The sequence below is a fragment of the Chrysemys picta genome, chromosome 9 (assembly GCF_011386835.1).
Source record: "Chrysemys picta bellii isolate R12L10 chromosome 9, ASM1138683v2, whole genome shotgun sequence".
NCBI classification, from domain to species: Eukaryota; Metazoa; Chordata; order Testudines; family Emydidae; genus Chrysemys; species Chrysemys picta.
Genome location: NC_088799.1, coordinates 4,222,499 through 4,243,190, shown reverse-complemented (window position 1 = coordinate 4,243,190; position 20,692 = coordinate 4,222,499). Strand labels below are relative to the sequence as shown.

Here is a 20,692-nt window from a genome sequence, read left to right as displayed (position 1 = left end):
GCGGGCAGGTTACAGTAATACAGGATGGTTCTTCTTTAATCTAAGCGGCAATGGTGGTCCTCACCAGGGCATATCTGTTGCAGGGAAGTGGTAAAGGTGATTGTTTTAAACCAGCTAGGGAGCAGATTTGCCTCCTCAGGACCCTCGTGGTGCCCCAAAGTGGTCACCTTGTGCACCTGATGTAGCCACATGCTATGCACGTTGATGATGACGCATTGATATTAGAGATGGGTGAAGCTTGGGGGGTTGGTTTTGCAAAACCCTCCATAGTTGGGTTTGGTTTAGTGAAACCAAGACCTGGAGTTGTATGGGGATAAGTCCCATTCTCGCCAAGCCTCTACTATTTGGGGAGATTTGGATAGCTCTCGTTTTAGCTCAATTCCAAAATACATGAAACAGCCTCAATATGGAGCAACATCATTAATCATCAAAGCGATATCATGATGAAAGTTTCAACATCCTCTCTGCCCTCTGCCCCACCCTTTCTGGCTGCTGGTAGAATAAGAATTGGGTTTTTTCCTTCTCCCCTCAACCTCTTCTGGCTGATGAGAGGAAATGGGGGTCCCTTCCAACTGCCCCTTCTTATAGCATCCTGAACAAAGGGAAATTTGTAAGGAGGGGAAATGGACCTCTCTTTTCCCCATCCTGCCAGATATGTTTCTCTGGTGAGCACTCACCACCTTGACTATTATGGACTAATTTGCACATGCTGCCTCAGGTAGCCATCAGAAGCTCTAGGAGAATGTGACTAGAGGCGATTAAAATATTTTGTCAACAGAACAGGGCTTTTCATCCCAAACCAACATTTTGGCTGAAAACGCTCATTGTGTTTGAATTTTCTCATCAGAAAAACAGAATCCAAAAATGGTATTTTGTTTTCAAAGTTGTTTTTGATGAAACCGGGCATTGTCACCGAAAACTGAAAAAACAAAATCAGACATTTTCTGCAACAACAACAACAACAACAAAGGCATTTTTCGACCAGCTCCCAGTGTGACATATTTAGTATAATGGTCACCATTAAAGCAGTGCTGCCTGGACAAATGCTCGATTCTAATTCCCTGACTCATGACGGATAGCATCTTACTGCCTGCCTAGTGCCATTGGCTTTAGTAGAACTACTTGTTTGAGTGAATGCTCCCAAAGGTGGCAAGAGCTTCATAATGTGGACCCACGTAATTAACATTGCCATGCTATCCCTGTGCTTAGTATAGGGAATACAGGGTGAAATCCACTGCTGGGCAGAGGACCAGCATGGGTACTACATAGGTACCATTTAACTCCCACTGATGTCCTCAAAATAAGCTTTATTTGGGGCCTCTTCCTGCGGTGAACTTTGCTCTGTATTTCATTAACATTGCAGGTCTGATTCTCATTTCCACTAAGTCGCTTTTACATTGCTCTGTCTAACAAGCTCACTCTAATTCACTGAAACTCCCTGTGCCTCTCTGGCATCCAGCTAATATTCAAAGCTTCCCCAGCATTCTGGACGGTGGCTTGTTTTCCTGTTTGTAGTTCTCCAAGCCTAGATTGGCAGAGGAGGAGGTGAACACCCCTTCTTATTGGTGTGTCCCATTGCAGATGAGTTGTGTAGCAAGTACAGATGCTCCTTTGGAAAGTTCAGACTAGGGGTTGTGAATGAAATTCGTCCCTGGGCAGAGAAGACCTTTGTATGTTTTTGTCCCACTTCAGTACTACATAGACCTTCTGCAGCATCTCTGCACGTGCATGGATTGAACCCCGTCTGAAGACACCTATATTTTGTATTTGACCTAATAACAAATATCTGTATTCAATCCGCATTTAGTTAGAATGTACATGCTGTTTCTAGTAAGCATAATCTGCTTGGAATTTGTGTCTACGCATAAAACAACAACACACAAGCCATAAATGGAGAGTAAATTATCTACTTTGAAAGATGAAAAAATACAAAAGGATTTCTATTTATCCAACATTTGGGTTTTTCATCTGAAAACGTCCTCTGGGATTAAGGAGGTAATTTGATTTATTATTAGACTATCACACAGACAAATAATCAAAAGCAAGTTCTTTTATATTCACAAGAAAATCTAGTTAATTTTTCCATTCCCTAGTAGCGTTTATCGGCAAAATGAAGAATTGGACGCTAATTGCAATAGAAGGAAGGAAGCTGTCACTGTTTCTGCAGCTGAAAACAGTAAACTATGTGTGTCTGATAAAGACACATGTTCTGTTTTAATCTTTTAATGTGGCTGTTTATAGGTAGTACATGGAATGCTTCTTGGGGAAAGGAACTAAACAAGCCAATTTGAAACTCTGTCTCCCACCTCTTTGATGGGTTGAGCTGTAAAGCCTATTTGTCTGTTGTTGTATTTCCAATTTGGTGGCTTTGTTCTAATGTATTAAACTTCCAGCAGAAGATTATGCGAGGAAAGTATTTTGCAAAGGTTGACCCTTCACTCAAGGAACATTTAAGCAACAATGATATATTTAGTTGGTGAGGATTGATCTATGCCCATCAGACCCATTTGATTTACCATAACAAGGCAGATTGGAATTGAACTTGGTAATGGGGGGGAAAATGCAAATAAGAGTTTGAAATAATCAATGCCATCTTAAAAATGGTTAGCTGCCGCATCTAACTCTTCAGGAAGTCTCTTGACAATAAAAACAACTCTGGAAGCCTGCCGTTATCTTTGCGTGATGTGTGGAATGTTTTGTGCTTCATCGCTGAGCAGACAGAGCCTGCCTGGCTTTGGGGTGCATGTTAACAGGGTGGAATTTCATTGACACAAACACCCCCATCCTAGGGCCAGAAAGTTGACTCACTCCATCTTAATGGCCAAGAAACAGATTGTGTCTTGGCTTTTTTTTTTTTTAATGCCAGGTGATAAATGGATTTTATACGCTTAGCAGTCGCTAAAGGTTTAATCCAGTGGCGTAACTCGTTTTCCCAACTCTGTCACAACAGCCTTCTCTAATAAATGAATGCGTGTGTCAACTCTTGTCAAGAGCACTTAGCAGTGAACAATGAACTTAACACCACAAGCCGATAAACAAATAGATAACCTATTTCAGTTTTGTCTGAGCAAAACAGTGCTCCGTGGTTGAGTTGCTTCCTGGACTGCTATTCTATTCAGGAGAGAAGATTATGCATGTGAATGCAATGTACATTTTCTTTTCAAAGTCAATAATTTGCTTTTGTGACGAGATTCTCCTGCCTACCGCCCCGAATGGTTTATGCAGAAAATTCTCCGTCTTGACGACCTGTTTGTGTTGGTTTTTAACATTTGACAATTATTTTTATCCTGGTTTGCATTGCAGTACCACTCAGAGGGTCCCTCATTGTGCTGGGCACCGTACAGACCCAGAGTAAGGGGCAGTCCTTCTCTCGAAGAGTTTACACATGTAAATAGACAGGACAGCCAGGTGGAAGGGAGGGAGGAAGGGTGTCCCCATTTTACAGGTGGAGAACTAAAGCACAAAGAGGTTAAATAACTTGTCCAAGGTCACAAAGGAAGTCTCTGAGAGAACCAGCGATTAAGCCACGAGCTCGAGTTAACCTCGAGACCATCCATCCTTCCTCCGTGTATTTTAAGATAGATTGATTTAACGTTTTAAAAGGTGAAAGCATATTTCTTGTATTATCTCTCCATCAACTGTATTAAACTGCAGGTCAGAAAACTAATTTGATAAAGCTGACCTATAATAATAATAATAATAATGACAGCACTTTTCTCTTTCTTACTTTATTCGCTGTAACTTCACCAAAGTCAGTTGAGTTACCCCAGTGTCAGACTGGTTGTGAGAGGAGAATTTATATAGGCTCTTCACCTGTGGATCACCAAACACTTGGCCCAGGTGAATAAACATAGTCATCTCTGTTGTAGAGAGAGATGAATGACACACACATAGGTCAAGGGTCTTGTCCAAGGTCATACAGAAAAGCAGTTTTGAATCAGAAATATTATTTATAGCCCATGCTCAGCGGAGTACAGATACCTTCTTGTACTGTATTGCAATGATCTGCTTTAAGTCAACTTCTGGGAAAAATTCTGTGGCCTCTGTGCATGGGGGTCGAGCTTAGCTGGTCAGGGCGGCCTCAGAAATATGTGAACCTATGGATCCCACTGTCCATCCTCTTCCTTCTTGGGCCATGAGGAGCACAGGAATGCCGGCATTGACTTCAGTGTGCTCATAACACTTGCAGTTCTGCCTTAAGACAATGACTATACTCAAATCTCATGCTTCATGGCTTCAGCTGCTCACCTGCAGGGAGCAGGAAGGATCTTTTTCCCCAATGCACATTTAGCCAAGGATATTGCTGGCTTTCTTTTCCCCCTCCTTCCTCTGAAGCATCAGTGATTGGTGTACAGGAGGCTCAGACTAGATAATCTCAGGGTCCCTCTTAGCCTTAAATTCTATGAAACTATAATGGCATCTACCTTCAGTGTAAGTCAGAGATGCTGGTGGTGTGATGGGTGGTCTGCCTCTTTTAAGGGCTTGGGGCCAGCCAGCCCCAGACATTAACCAGGTGCAGCTGAAGAGGCCTGGTGTTCCCCATAAAGCCAAGCGGCCATTAAGGATTAGAGAGCTCAGAGGGGAGCCGGGATGGCAGGAAGGGGAGTGTCCTTAGAAGGGCCCCGAGAGGAGACTGGGGGGCCTGAGGGACTCCCGGAGCCAGAGGCCGGGATGCCGAGGGTCTCCTGGAGAAGCCTGACCAGACTTGGAGCCTTTGTTTTGTTGACTTTAAGCTGTGGGAGCTTTGAACGAAGGCCTAGGGTGAGGGCCTTATGGACCGTTTGGGGGATTGAAACCTTATTAAAGGGGACATTAGATTAGCTTTGTTTTGGCTTCTTCTGGCCCAGATCTGATAATGGGGACGTACTGATGCCCAATCGGGGAATTAAGGTTGGGCACACCCCCAGCACTGCCCCGGGCCGCAATGGGGCATGCGGGGATGGCACACCCGTTTGACAGGTAGTGATTTTACTTGACATTTGGTGTAGGACGTCTTCGAAGTGCTCTACGAACACGAGCTAATTAATGATGGGATCTCATGAAATGACCAGGGATTTCAGGAGAGAGCTTGTCCGTATGGGGCTTCCAGGTCAGCGAGACTTGGGGAGGCTGAGACTTGAGTTTCTTCATGCTTTGGGGAACTGAATTGGTGCTTGACTGTATGCTAACTGCCGCCTTTCCAGTAGCGTGGAGGAGAATTGGGGAGGTCTGACGTAAGCCTGGGAGCCTGAGGTTTTCTGCATCAGCGACCACAGGTGGAAAAGAGATTTGACGGTGGTGATTTTAAGTGATATTTTAAGTGAGGTGGCACCCCTGGGGGGAACCCATCACAGGAGATCCTGTCATGTTAAGTGAGAGGCACATCATGCCTCTTGCCTTGTTCTGATTAAAGGTAAAATATAGGAAAGTTTGAGTGATTTCAGGGGAGCTACTCCAGGATTACAGTAATGTACCAGCTCAGAATCCCACCTAAGGGTTCAGAGGGATGCTAACTCTAGGTGTGTAGGCTGGGGACAGGGGAAAGAAGGAGAATTGTTTTTTTATTGCAGCTGAATTTCTGGTAGCTGGGTCAGCAGTGGTGGTCATGAAGTGGAGGGCTAAACTGATATGGGACATAGTGCGTTGGTTTTCTATGTGGTGATCAAAAATACCAGATGATTGTTGACGTGCGTTTTTTATTTGAATAGAATATTTTAACCAGCACTCGCGATTCATAGTCTTGAACGGTAGGGGACTAATGTTCCCGTTCTCCAGCTGGGAGAAACTAATTCACCATCTTGTGTTGTAAACACTCACTCATTTGAACTGATTACACCTCCAATGTTCTTCAAACCACTAAAATTACTAATTGCTATTCCTTACACATCGGAGAGTGAATCCTGAATAATTAACCCCAAATAAAATTAGATGAATTGGCCCTTTTAATTAGAATCCCTGCTGCTGTTTGTTCTGAGCTTCCTTTTCTTACTGTTAAGAGACTTTTAGAATAATTAAAACTGCTTAAGTCTTAAACAGCCAGTGACCTTTTAATACAATGTAAATCCATAAAAGCGATATTTCAGCTAACAGGTGGTGCAGTAAATTTTTAGTGCAACTATCTGACAGAGTCAATGTTCCTTTTTTAAATGCTGAGAGTGAAATTAGCCAGTTGTTTTTAGCTGCTTATTAATACAGTAGCTGATTAGCAAATGTCGTTAACATGGGAAGATTAACAGCTGGTAAAGAGCATGGCAGTCTAAAGAGTGACTCTGATAGGTATGTTAGTTTAATGTACTAATCACAGGCTGAATTAGCATGTTTAGGTAGATCATGCAAATAATATGCAGTCATGTGACTGTGTTGTGTGTATAAATGTGGGCTCAAATGACTGTTCGTCTGTTTCTTTCTACAATGCTCCAGGCAAAAAAATGCTACATCGTCCTGGTCAAACAACATACATTAAAAAACAGCAGCAGCAACACAAATTCTCTGATGACCTCCCTGTCGCACGCCCTACTGGGTGAATGTGGCACTATTCATGCTCCCTGTCTCAGGCCCTTTCTGAGGTGGGAGGTGTCTTGCCTCTCCATGCCCCCATCTGTGCTGCAAAAGTGGCCCTGACCAAGTCCCAAACAAACCTAATCCCTTCCAGGGTAGCAAGCGTCCAAACTACAGAGTCCTAACAACAAAGATTCTTCTGCCCCTCGGGGATTCTCTTCAGTCCGTCCCCTGAGCCCTGTTTCCACTTCTTGCAAATCCTGGCTCAGTGCCTTCTTCCGGAGCCTTCCCACTCCCTGTGGTTCCAACTGCAGGCTGGTCTCTGTCCTTCTATAAGGCTCAGGGTCCATTAAGTTATCACCTGACCATCTTAGCCCTGGGAAGCAGTTAATTAATTATGGCACAGGTGTGGCTGGCCGATCTTCCCTTCAAAGGGCCAGTGATCCTATGACTTGTTTATACTGTAAAAAGCAACAGAGGGTCCTGTGGCACCTTTAAGACTAACAGATGTATTGGAGCATAAGCTTTCGTGGGTGAATACCCACTTCGTCAGACTCACAAAAGCTTCTGCTCCAGTACATCTGTTAGTCTTAAAGGTGCCACAGGATTCTCTGTTGCTTTTTACAGCTCCAGACTAACACTGCTACTCCTCGGATACTTGTTTATACTGGAAACTTGATGGCTTATAGGATTGAAAATAGGATACAGAGTCACACCGGAAGGTCACTGATTCAAATCCAGAACAATGCATAAATAAACTGTTGTTAATAATACTGTAGTACATTGCAGTAGTGCAGTGCTTTGGGACTGTTACTATAGAATAATTGTGTGTGTGTGTGTGCGAGAGAGAGAGAGAGATTAGTAGTGGTCAAGAGTAAGTACTCTGAAGGTTCTCTGGCTGATGTGAAATGAATCAGGGGTAGTGCATAAGTGATCACATTCCTGTCATGTTCGTGGTATACCCAGAGAGAAGTTAGATAATAACATACACTACTCTTGCTGAAAGGTTGCAAAGTTACAAAGATTTATTTTTTAGAATTCAGAACAATAATACACAAGAACCCTAAATCAGAGAGAGACAAAGCAGACTGCTCCCTAAAACAGAGAGGCACAATTTGCCACACCTTGCTTTAATCTGGCTGTTTCCAGACTGACTCTAGTTGCTTGCTTCCCCACAGAGTCCCTTAGCCTCCAGACAGGACCAGGAAAACTCTCTCTCTCTCTCTCTCTCTCTCTCTCTCTCTCTCCATGATAGCTTGCAATTTCCAGCACAGTTTTCAATATGCCACAATTATAAAAACTATCATAACAAACTGCCACTAATTGGCCCTTTGTTTGACCTTTTTGGCAGAGGCTAAGGACTTGGCATTGGAGCCTGCATTATCCCCTCATTCTCATCCTTAGATATGATCCATTCAGAGCTGAAGCACATGGGGAGGGGGCGGGAGGAGCCAGCAGGGAGCAATCTTGTTCTGCCATTGCCCTTGGTCTTTCTGTTCTGAGAATAAACAGAAGAGGTTTTTTCTCCGGATATTTCTAACCAGCACTAAACCGACTTCAGAATTAGAAGTACTCATGATAATAGGAGACTAATGAAAAACATCTAATCCTGTAGCTTTCTGATGTCAGTCAGTGATTTGGGCACATGAGCACAAATCTTGTTTTGCTGGTTGATTTATTTCATTAAGAAGTTATTGCTTGTTCCAGAAAAGATGTTTTGTTTTGATTTTTCAAACAACCTGTTCTGACCAGGCGAGCGGACCTTCACAGGTGTCTGGAAATTACCACGCTGCGATTCCTTCCCAGGTCTAGAATCTCACAGTAACAGTTGTGTTAGCCAGTGGAGGCCATTTGTTTTGATGCACTTCGATTCCCGATTGACAAACAGATTCCCCTTGAAAACACTGGAGCAGATTTTCTAGGCCCGATCCTGCAAATGCTCATAGCCAAGCAGTGTTTACAGCCCATCAGCACCCAATAGGCTTCACTGTGTTTGCAGGGATGGCCTGTGAGTGAGAGAGGAGTCTGGTATGCTAACTTGGCACCCACTTGGCAAAAATCCAAATGTTCCCAGGAAGTTTAAGGCCCCCTTTCTCATTTCAGGGGTGTATTCTTTGGATTTATGTTTGGCAAGTACGATAATGAAATGTCTAAACTTCTTTTTTTAAAACATACTAGAAAAGAAAAAAAGCCTATTTTACTGAAACGTACAGAATTACTTCCGTGGCAATTAGGAGGCTTGGCAGCAGGGCCGGCTCCAGCGTTTTTGCCACCCCAAGCGGCGAAAAAAGAAAGGGGAAAAAAAAAAAAGCTGCGATCGGCAATTCGGCGGCAGCTCTACTGCCTCCGCTTCGTAATTCGGCAGCAGGTCCTTCCCTCCGAGAGGGACTGAGGGACCCGCCGCCGAAGACCCAGACATGCCGCCCCTCTCCGTTGGCCGCCCCAAGCACCTGCTTGCTGCGCTGGTGCCTGGAGCCAGCCCTGCTTGGCAGAATTTGATTTAAATGTTCTCAGATTTTGACAGAGATCAATGTTTGCTTTTTAAGCAATTTTTTTCTTCAATTTTTATCTATTTTTTCAGTGCCATGAAATTATGCGGTGTAGAGGGATCAACATCACATGTCAAAGTATATAAAAAGTAAATCTTCTTAAATCAAATTCTCTAAGTTCTCAAGCAGTGTTTTTCTTACTTTGCCTCTGTAAATGTCGATGATGGTGGATGGAAATCTTTTTTTGTTGGTTTGCGTGTGTACAGCGAAATCAATGTTTACCAACATTTACCGATGCAAACCTAATCCTTCCAAGCCTAGAAATAAAGGTAAGGATTTGTGGATGGCTGTCAGGGATCTGAAATTAAGCCAGGAGGTATATATAAAAAAGCCTTATGTCATCATGATGAATGATGATTCAGGTATCAAGGGTAGGCTTGTGGTTAAAGCGCTGGATGGAATTCTCCTGGCTCTGCCATAGATTTCCAGTGTAGTCTTGAGCAAGTCACTTAGCTCTTTTCTGCTCCAGTTATCCCCTCTGTACAGGCATAGCAACGTTTTAAGCACCACGGCTCTTTGCCAGAGAATGTCAAGGTATGTCCATTGAGATATCACAGGATCGGGCCTGCCTGGCCACTGCTGCTGAATGCTCCTTCAGGAGTGTGGGGGACGAGAAAGAGAGGAGCTCGGTAGAGGTTGAAAGAGAGGGGTATAAACAGACAGGGTGCGTGTCTGCCTATTACACAGAAGGAGATACATAGGCATGATTTCAGTGCACTTTGCTTTGTCACATCTGGAAATAAAATGGAGATGATGCTTTGGTGTAATAGAGTGCCATACGGTGACTCACATGGTGATCAGCTGTTGGAACCCAGCAGTGAGAAGCTGACAGTGCGGTTCCTTAACTCCAAGAGAGAAAAGGGAGGTGAGAGTGGCTGTCTGGGGAAAAAGGTCTCGGGCTTGGAAGAGACAGGTTCTGCAGGCGGATCAGCCGACTTTGGGCTGGAATTCATTATAAACTAAACTGCAGGCGGAGGGTTTGTTTGACTGTGTAGAGAATCCATGACTGAGCTAGAAGTGGGAGCTGAGAGGCATACAGCATGGTCCAAACCCAAAGAAGAGCGATTCTGCGACTGGCGTGACAGAAGAGAGATTGAGACAGAGGTACACTCTACTCCGGTGTCTGAATTACGGGGGGAGTGCAAGGAAAAGATTTCTGCAAAACCAGGGCCGGCTTCAGGGTTTTTGCCCCCCCAAGCGACGGAAAAAAAAAAAAGCCGCGATCGGCTCCACTGCGCCGCTTTCATCTTTGACGGCAATTCGGTAGCAGGTCCTTCCCTCTGAGAGGGACCAAAGGACCCGCCGCTGAAGAGCCCGACGTGCTGCCCCTTTCCCTTGGCCGCCCCAAGCACCTGCTTGCTGGGCTGGTGCCTGGCGCCAGCCCCGTGCAAAACTCTCAGGAATCGTAAGAGATTTCTCTTCGAAAAGTGTTGAGGGAAACTGTGTCTGACACTGGGCGAAAGAGACGGCATTGCTATCAACCTGGAGTGCTGGGCTCGATGCAGAAATCCCTCGGTGACTCTCTCTGGTCCTTGCATCAAGTAGAAAATCAGACTGCGAGTGGTCATAATGGACCTTTCTGGCCTTAAAATCTATGGGGCAGATCCTCAGCCAGTATAAACTGGCATAACTCCATTGACAGTTTCCACCAGCTAAGGATATGCGGCAATGAATCTATGTAGCAAGCTGCAGACCAGAATGGACACTGGTGTTAAATGGACGTGGGATCAAACCCCTGACACAGGCTGTGGTGTTGTCCCGGGGTGGATTGTGCCCCTTCTGACACAAAATCCAAGGCAGTCTGGGCCTATATTCTGCTTCTTTGCAAACTTTGGCCGTGGCAGGGCGAGTCCTTGCGTGGTGCACACCAGGGTGTGCCATGTTGGTGGAGCAGAAGCGATGCGTGGGGCACCAGACAGGTTAAGCACTGGGGGAGCTGTCCTGTGGGCTGAGCTAGAATAAGTGTCACACCCTTGGTATGTCTGATCCTTATTTGTGGGGCCACAGGGTTACGTACAAAGAAGGTGTAAAAGTGCCCAGGAAGAGGGAAATTCTCCCTCTGAATAGAGTCGTAATTATTTATTTGTATTCCTGTATTGCCTAGGAGTGCTTATCATGGGCCAGGGCTCCGTTGTGCTAGGCGCTGTACAAACACAACAAACAAAAAGTTCCTAACTGTCAGGGTGGTTAAGCACTGGAATAAATTGCCTAGGGAGGTTGTGGAATCTCCATCTCTGGAGATATTTAAGAGTAGGTTAGATAAATGTCTATCAGGGATGGTCTAGACAGTATTTGGTCCTGCCATGTGGGCAGGGGACTGGACTCGATGACCTCTCGAGGTCCCTTCCAGTCCTAGAATCTATGAATCTATGAACACAGAACAAGATTCAGAGCTGTAATCTGGTCATATTTATGTAATGTAGGAAAGTGAAGACACAGGAAGAGTCAAGGTCCACCTTTGCCCAAACCTGCAGGAAGGTCTTTGGGACCATCCTTTACTTGTACAGCACCTAGGACAGGGAGGAACTGATCCTTGGTTCAGTTACGTACGTGCTTCAGTGATACAGGTGATAGGTTTGTCCAGCTACTGCTAACAGATGCTCAATGGGTCAGTGCAAGATGATCCCTTCCCCTCTCCCCCCAAGATCCCTGACAACATGAAAATTATCCCTGAGATCAATACAAAGGGGGCACATGATGCCATTTTAAAACACATTTAACACCGATACAAAGAAATGATTTTACATAATACATAAATAACGACATTTCTATGCATAATAAGAACAGTCCCAGCTCTGTTGTTTTAGAATAGCAATTTATAGCAGATACAAACCCTCATGCTTCAAGGCGTAAGCCACCACTGAGTGTATGGGGTTAGGAAGAAACTACCGTCAGGGAAGCGTTGATCCATAATTGTGCACTAGGAGGTTTTGCACTTTTCTCTGAAGCAGCTGGCACTGGCCCCTCTCTGAGACAGGATACCAGACTGCGTGAGACAGCTGGTCAGCTCTGTAGTTCTACTAGAGTCTGTAATAATGGAACCTGACACACAGCCTCCCAGGACTCCCCACCCACACTACCTCGCATAGCCTGAATCCTGCTCACTACCCCTCCTATTGCCGATTTGCCCTCTGCCTCCGCCTCGTTAGACAATGGGTGCGTGTGCATTGCTGATGTTCAAAAGTGAAAGCAAACTGCGGTGAAAGCGGGGGAGAGGCGTTCTGGATGTAGCCAGCTGATCACCCCCATTTCTCTGGTTAAGGAGCCCCCTCCGAGTGCTTTGTGAGAAGTGCTTTCAACCCGGCCTCCTGGCAACTTGGAGTTTGCACCCACGGCTCTCACCTGGAAGATAAACAATTGAGCTGCCAGTCGTGTTGTCAGGACACGGGACAGTTGTTACCGAGGGAGCCTGTGTTTACTAAAACAGTGTCTGCAAGTGACCAAACTCCGCAGCAGCCCCTGGATCAACACTGGCGTTATTGGTTTAAAATACTAATATTTTCGTTTTAATCCACACATACAAATGCCCACAGGAGAGCCAGCCGTGAGCCTTTCTGTATAATGCTGCCAGCAAAGAGCCTTATCCCAGAGCAGCCAGAATTACAGTAAACTTTCTCCCAGGACACTAAATTCAGCGCCGGAGTTACAGTAACCTGTATTTCCCCCCATCGTAGCGCCTTCAATGCCCTGGCTTTCATGCTGCTTGTACACCATTCTGCATCCTTTGCGTGTCCATGTCAGCTAAGACACAGGAAAAGAGCTCTCTCGGGGTAATCTGAACGAGAGGTAGTATTGTTCTCTATTGGTGGTTTGTATGACAGCAGCTCCTAGAAACCCGAATGAGGGCCCCATCGTGTTAGGTGCTGTACAGACAATCACAGCTTTGTTACCAGTCCTTGCATCTGAAAAAAATAAAGGGGAAAAAAGAAAAAAAAAATCTATCCCCTAGGACCTCAAATCTCCCTCTTTATGTAGATTTGCAGGTAACTCCTCCCATGCGGCAGTATGTCCACTGAGCATTGATTTAGGAACACCACAGCTTCCTTTACAGGCTTGCTATCCTGTGGTCAGTATCCGCTTTTGCCCTGGATGTATTTGAGACTTTCCTAAGGGGTTAAGGCTGTGACAGTGTACCCCATAAGGCTTTATGGAGGGAGGGGTGCTTATAAATGTATGTATGACATAACTGGAATATGTTTTGTGCTGCCTGTGCTATGTAATATATCTCCGTAAATGGTCTACTATATCTATTCATCCTATTTGTACATATATATCATTTTCTACTCGAGGTTAAGAATATGGGCTGTATGCTGGCTTGGTTTCTAAGTAAGCTCTGTGAGGCATTTAGTCAGCTTCTTTAGGAAGGAATTCGCCAGGGTAAGTACCCGATCAGGAAACACTTAGGGAACAATGCATCTTGGAATGCTCCAACCCACATAAGAAGTCTTCCTGGAGACATGCAAGATACCATGTGGACAATGGCTTCGGCCTGTAAAGGCTGAGTCATGCAGGGACATGTGACTTGCCCAGGTGACTCCAGAACTCCATCTTGGAGCTGGACTTTGCATAGGAGGGACTTTGCATTTTGTCTTCAGCTGGCTAAAGAAGGAGCCTCTCCACCCCCACCCCCCCAGGATACTTGAAGGAGACTGAAACAAAGGACAGTAACTACAGGGGGTGTGAGTGATTGCTGGACCCAGGCTAAAAGGAGCTTAGCCTGTAAAAGGGAGTGCTCTGGAACTGGTGAGGAAATTATCTGTATTTAGTTTGATTAGACATAGATTTGTGCATTTTGTTTTATTTTGCTTGGTGACTTACTTTGTTCTGTCTGTTACTACTTGGAACCACTTAAATCCCATTTTCTGTATTTAATAAAATCACTTTTTATTTAGTAATTTACTCAGAGTATGTATTAATACCCGAGGGAGCAAACAACTGTGCATATCTCTCTATCAGTGTTATAGACGGCGAACAATTTATGAGTTTGCCCTGCATAAGCTTTATGCAGGGTAAAACGGATTTATTTGGGTTTAGACCCCATTGGGAGTTGGGCATCTGAGTGCTAGAGATAAGCACACTTCTGTGAGCTGTTTTCAGGTAAACTTGCAGCTTTGGGACAAGTGATTCAGACCCTGGGTCTGTGTTGGAGCCAGACGGGAGTGTCTGGCTCAGCAAGACAGGGTGCTGGAGTCCTGAGCTGGCAGGGAAAACAGGAACAGGGGTAGTCTTGGTACATAGGGTGGCAGCTCCCAAGGGGGTTTCTGTGACCCAACCCGTCACAAAGGCACTTCTGGGTTCACTGCAGTAGAGATGTAGAAGAGCTGGCATGTGGCTCCTCAAGCCTTGGACCCAAAGATTTCAGAACAATTTACAAACATTAATTAACCCTCATAAGCCCCCTGTGAAATAGGTGGATGATGTTAACTCCCTTTGGCAGCCGGGGGAAACTGAGGTACGGATCAGTTAAATGACTTGTTCAAGGTCGCACAATGAGTCAGTGGAACGGCTGGGAATAGAACCCAAGAATCCTGACTGCCCAGTCTCCTGCTCTAACCGCTGGCCTCATTCCCCGCTCCCTGTGTGATGAACTTTGTTGGCTCGTTTGCACCATCTTAAGCCTAAATCCTGTGATTATCTGTTGTAGATTTCCCTCTGCCACCACCACCACCACCACCACTTCCTGGAGATGATCTCGGGAACCTCCCAGCGCCTCCTGGTGCCTTTCCCCCACCACCCTCTACAGATGAGGCTGGTTTCAGTGTGCAGGTAAGGCAGTCTGGGTGTTTCCTGCTCAGACAGGTCATAGTGGGGATGGACTATGAGTTGCATGTTCATGATGATCAAACAAGAGGTAGGGGAGTGCTGTGGTTTGAGAATGGAGAGAAGTAAATAGTGGTGTCCTCCAGGGGCCTGTACTGGGACCAGTACTATTCAACACATTCATAAATGATCTGGAAAAAGGGGTAAACAGTGAGGTGGCAAAATTTGCAGATGATACAAAACTACTCAAGATAGTTTAGTCCCAGGCAGACTGCGAAGAGCTACAAAAGGATGTCTCAAAACTGGGTGACTGGGCAACAAAATGGCAGATGAAATTCAGTGTTTATAAATGCAAAGTAATGCACATTGGAAAAGATAATCCCAACTATATATATAAAATGATGGGGTCTAAATTAGCTGTTACTACTCAAGAAAGAGATCTTGGAGTCATCGTGGATAGTTCTCTGAAAACATCCACTCAATGTGCAGCAGCAATCAAAAAAGCAAACAGAAAAAAGATATACTGGCACTAGAAAAGGTTCAGAAAAGGGCAACTAAAATGATTAGGGGTTTGGAACGGGTCCCATATGAGGAGAGATTAAAGAGGCTAGGACTCTTCAGCTTGGAAAAGAGGAGGCTAAGGGGGGATATGATAGAGGTCTATAAAATCATGAGTGATGTGGAGAAAGTGGATAAGGAAAAGTTATTTACTTATTCCCATAATACAAGAACTGGGGGTCACCAAATGAAATTAATAGGCAGCAGGTTTAAAACAAATACAAGGAAGTTCTTCTTCACGCAGCGCACAGTCAACCTGTGGAACTCCTTACCTGAGGAGGTTGTGAAGGCTAGGACTATAACAGCGTTTAAACGAGAACTGGATAAATTCATGGTGGTTAAGTCCATTAATGGCTATTAGCCAGGACGGGTAAGGAATGGTGTCCCTAGCCTCTGTTTGTCAGAGGATGGAGATGGATGGCAGGAGAGAGATCACTTGATCATTGCCTGTTGGTCCACTCCCTCTGGGGCACCTGGCATTGGCCACTGTCGGTAGACAGGATACTGGGCTAGATGGACCTTTGGTCTGACCCAGTATGGCCGTTCTTATGTTCTTATTTAATGTTGGGAATCATTAAGAAAGGGTTACAGTAGATAATAAGACAGAAAATATCATATTGCCTCTATATAAATCCATGGTACGCCCACATCTTGAATACTGCATGCAAATGTGGTCACCCTATCTCAACAAAGATACGTTGGAATTGGAAAAGGTTCAGAAAAGGGCAACAAAAATTATTAGGGGTTTGGAACGGCTGCTGTACGAGGAGCGATTAATAAGACTGGGACTTTTCAGCTTGGAAAAGAGACAACTAAGGGCGGATACGATAGAAGTCTAAAATCATTTGTGGTGTGGAGAAAGTAAATAAGGAAATATTATTTACTCCTTGTGATAACATATGAACTAGGGGTGACCAAATGAAATTAATAGGCAGTTGGTTTAAAACAAACAAAACGAAGTATTTCATCACACAACGCACAGTCCACCTGTGGAACTCTTTGCCAGAGGATGTGAAGGCCAAGACTATCACAGGGTTCAAAAAGGATCTAGACAAGTTCATGGAGGATAGGTCCCTTAAAGGCTATTAAGCAGGATGGGCAGGGATGGTGTCCCTAGCTTCTGTTTGCCAGAAGCTGGGAATGGGCGACGGGATGGATCACTTGATGCTGACCTGTTCTGTTCATTCCCTCTGGGCCACTTGGCATTGGCCACTGTCAGTAGACAGGATACTGGGCTAAATGGACCTTTGGTCTGACCCAGTATGGCTGTTCTTATGAGATCCTTTAAAACCAAGTCAGCTGAAGCTGCTTGCTTCCCGAGTGGGAGAATATTTGACCCACAACATGCTAGGCTATTAAAGGGACACGGGGCTTGATCCAACTCTTGCTGAAGTCACCAGGCCCCTTCCCCTTGACTTGAATGGGAACTAGATCTGGTTCAGGGAGTCTGCAGTGTGCAGTGAAACACGTTACACCTTTCCTTGTGGATTTCCTTTGCCCACTGGACAAGGTCCTGATGGATCCTCGGATGGACTGCTACATAAAACCCTGAGCTGAGACTCGAGAGACTTGACTTAAAGTCCTAGCCCTGCCACAGACTTGCCACATGACCTTGGACACATCTCTCGATCTACCCTGTGGCCCAGTTCCCTGTCTGTCAAATGGGGATAGTAGCAGAGAGGTCTTGTGAGGATAAATACGTTAATTACTGTGAGACATTCAAGTGCTAAAGTTTTGCCTTTCTAAGCGCAGAGATAGAATATGGTCTTGCAGTAGGGTGTACAGACCCTGGCCAGCGTCTGGCTGGCAGCAGGTTAACATTCTTGAGCGAGGACCATGGCTTCAGTGCCTTTAAATGCCAGGATTATCAGGGAAACTGGCAGCATGGGTGGTCCTAGCTTTGGGGAATTAGGTGATTCCCTGGCAAATGTTGTTCTGTCTCTTACCTCTCTGAGAAGAGGGGATGTTAGAGTGATGGTCAAGGTAAAGCAAGTGACAGAACTCCAGGCCTCTAGCCTGGCCTGCCTCAAACTGTACAAGGTCACTGATGACAAACTCTGATTTTTAGGCTAAAGAATTCTTCTTTGCCGGGAATCTAGCTAGGTTGTAGTACATCTATCTGTGGACAGGTCTAATGATGCTCCCCAAGAGGCCTGAGAAGATGGCATAGCTGAGTTCAATGGAACGATTTCTATCAGATTCACTCTTATCTTCAGACCCACACGCCTTGTTCTCATGATCTGGGCCAGACATCTGTCATTTATAACCTATGGAGTATCAATTATAATAGTAACACCTAGCTCTTTTATGATGCTTTCCATCCCTTGATCTCAAAGCAGCTTCACAAAGGAGGTCAGTATCATTATTCCCATTTTACAGATGGGAAAACTGAGGCAAAGTTGGTGCTCAACTTGGACAGTGAAACCTAAGCACTTAGTTTCACACTCTAATTTACTTGCAGTAACACCCCAGTGCTGCCATGTTTGGATTCACAGCACTGTAGAGGGAGGGGAGTTTAAGTCCTCTTTACGTATATATTAAATGTTTTTAAACAAGGTAGGGGAAGGGGAAAAGGACAGGAAAATGAAGTCCGCTTGAAAGATCCTCTTAATTGAAATTCAGTGGGAAACCCTGTTCCCAGAAAGGTGGTGAGGGCATGGCTGATGGTATGTTTGGCAAATAAGGAGAAAAACAAAGAGGCTATTGCCACATTGGTTTGTTCTCAATTAAAAATATAAAAACAAACAACAATCCGAAAAGTAAGAAAAAACCCAGATGGGAAGAAAAATGCAGTCGACGTTTGCCAAAGAGAAATCGACAGATTGGGGGAGAGAGAGAGAGATTTTGTTTTCGGGTTTCTAAGAAGAAATTATAAACAGCATAGGGGAAAAAAATGAGAATCTGTCAACAATTCTCTCTAGCATTGCCTCAGATATATTGCTGTGATGCAGATAGACCACAGCTAATAGCAGTCACGTGGCGTTTACCTTCATTGTTGGGTAGTATGATCTAGCGGTTAGAGCATTGCCCAGGGACCTGGGGAACCTAAATGCTTTTTCCCACCTTTGCCACTCACACTCTGTGGGTGAAATTCACACTTGGGCTGGGGAACAGCACGGGCTCTGCACCACTGATGTCTCGTAGATAAACCCCGTTATGGCGAGTTCACTGCCGCACAGGGCTCTGTGCTGGCATCTTGTTCTTCTCCTTGGCCTTCCTCCGCTTGGTGCTTGTACCACTCAAGAAGACAACTTGAATGGTTTGAAATGCCTAGAGCTCTTTGAACGACAGGTTCAAATCCTGAAAGAATCAACTCAGCCCTCTGTTCTGGGGTACGATTCGGTTTAGTGTCCAAGTGTTTGGATGAGTGGTGGGTGGGTTTGGATGAGCCCTGTCTGTTCTGCTTGGGCAGTAGAGATCCCATGACGCTTCTTAAAAGACGAAGGGTTAGCCTGGCGTCCTCGGCCAGCATTTCAAAGACTCAGCTGAAAACTTTGGCAAGTGAGACTGTCGTGTCCCTATTCTGCCTTAGTTACCCTAAAAAGGGCGCATAGATTTATTAAAGAGCCTCCATGCACCTTTGTAAAGAAGGTAAGAGGTTGAATTGCGTTCGGTTTTGCATGGGAGAGTTTTGATAGACCTTCCATTAGCTCCTCCATGCCCCAAACCGGTTAGAACAAAGTGGGGAGCTCAGAAATCAGGACGAGCCACTGGAAATGCTGGTTGCATTGTTTGTCAGAGACACACACAGCAGGGGCTTTTGGAGAACTTAGTCTGAGCAGACAAGTTACCTGAACTGCAGACCTGCAAAGGGTTTCCCTCCCTTGCTCCTTTGTCCTGACTGGGTTATAAGCTCTTTGGGGCAGGGACTGTCTCTTACTACATGTGTGTACAGCTCCTAGCATAGTATGGACCTGATCTTCACTGAGGCCTCTAGGCAGAACTGTGATACAAGTAATAATAATATCTATGTCTTACATACGGTAGTACTTTTCACTAGCAGATCTCAGAGCACTTTATAAAGGAGGAGAGTGTCATTATCCCTATTTTACAGACGAGGAAACTGAGGCCTAAAGAGTGATGAAGTGACTTGTTCAAGGTCATCTGGGTCCAGGGGCAGAGCCAGGTCACCTGAGTCCCAGTCCAGTGCTCTATCACTTAAGCACATTGTCTCCCTATAATGAATATGAATAAGTTAGGAACAGTAATAACATTTAGAGCCTGTGAGGGTATGTCTACACTGCAGTTAAAAACCCATGACTGGCCCAGGCCAGCTGACTTGAGCTAAAGGGCTGTTGAATTGCAGTATAGACATTCGCACGCGGGATGGAGTATAGGACCCTGCAAGGTGGGAGGGTCCCGGAGCTTGGGCTGCAGCTGAGCCCAAATGTCTACCCCACGATTAAAAAGTCCCTTACCCCAAGCCCTGCAAGCCCAAGTCAGCTGGCCCGGGCTAGCCAGTCCAATTGCAATGTAGACGTACCACGTGTCTCTTTGCTGGCTGGGCGAAGAGAGTGGGAAGAGAGGGTTTTGGGGTTCCGAGAAGTGACTAAAAATGGAGGTTAGAATGGAAACACTTCTGCAGCCTTAACTATAGCAGGTGCCGATATCCCCACACGGTGCCGATATACCCGCACGGTAGACACTGGGATGTTCAGTGCAGGAAGAGGCTTTGCCCCTGCCATTTTATAATTCCTCTGTGGCATACCTGTTGTCAGCAGAGGATGGACAGGCTGCCTGGCTCGGGGAGGGGAAGGGGCATTCTGCTTTGCTGGTGGCTTGCTTTGGCATTTTGTACATCGGAAAACGTGCTGCTCCAAAGCGTCCTTCCTCCAGGAAACTGCTTAGAAGAGGCCCGCTCCTCGCACTCCCTCTCCCAGCGCGTGAGAGAGACAGACACAAACACAGGCCCGCTCTCGCCAGTGTCAGTGGATTCATTTGCAAGCAGCGAGCGGCTCATCCCTTGAAATAGAGGTTGCTAGGCATTTCGCTGGCTTCCTCACAGTGAATGTTAGCGGTGTTGTCTCTTCGCTGCTGTGACTCATCTGCTAAGCCAGGGTCCAGCTAACCAGGACAGCTTTTTTTGTTTGTTTGTTAGTGCATATAGAGACAAACCTTTGAAACAAGCGGCATTTTTGCCAGGAGAGGGTGCTGCTTCTGGCTCCACTCTGTTCTTTAGTGAGAATCCCAGCTGCTACGTGCCTTTAAAAAAGAATAAATTGCATTCCTTTCAGCATTCCTGAGAGGTGGAGCAGGCCTAGGAGGGGGGAAAGATATGTTCAGCCTTCCTCTGCTGCTAGGTTTTAACAACCGCTGGCCTGAGTTGGGGGGCGGGTTGGGCTCAGGTG

General features: G+C 45.5%; 1 protein-coding gene across 19 annotated transcripts in view; it reads left to right on the top strand.

Annotated features, from left to right (window-relative positions):
• LPP (LIM domain containing preferred translocation partner in lipoma) overlaps nucleotides 1-20,692 on the top strand; it is a 438,751-nt gene that overhangs the window by 201,286 nt on the left and 216,773 nt on the right. For 17 of the 19 annotated variants that reach the window (XM_065557534.1, XM_065557541.1, XM_065557545.1 and 14 more), the window contains one exon: nucleotides 14,671-14,792. The exons of the other annotated variants lie outside the window; for them this stretch is intronic. In XM_065557534.1, coding sequence (XP_065413606.1) covers nucleotides 14,671-14,792 — 122 coding nt within the window. The remainder of the gene's footprint in view (nucleotides 1-14,670; nucleotides 14,793-20,692) is intronic. 19 annotated transcript variants of the gene reach the window in all.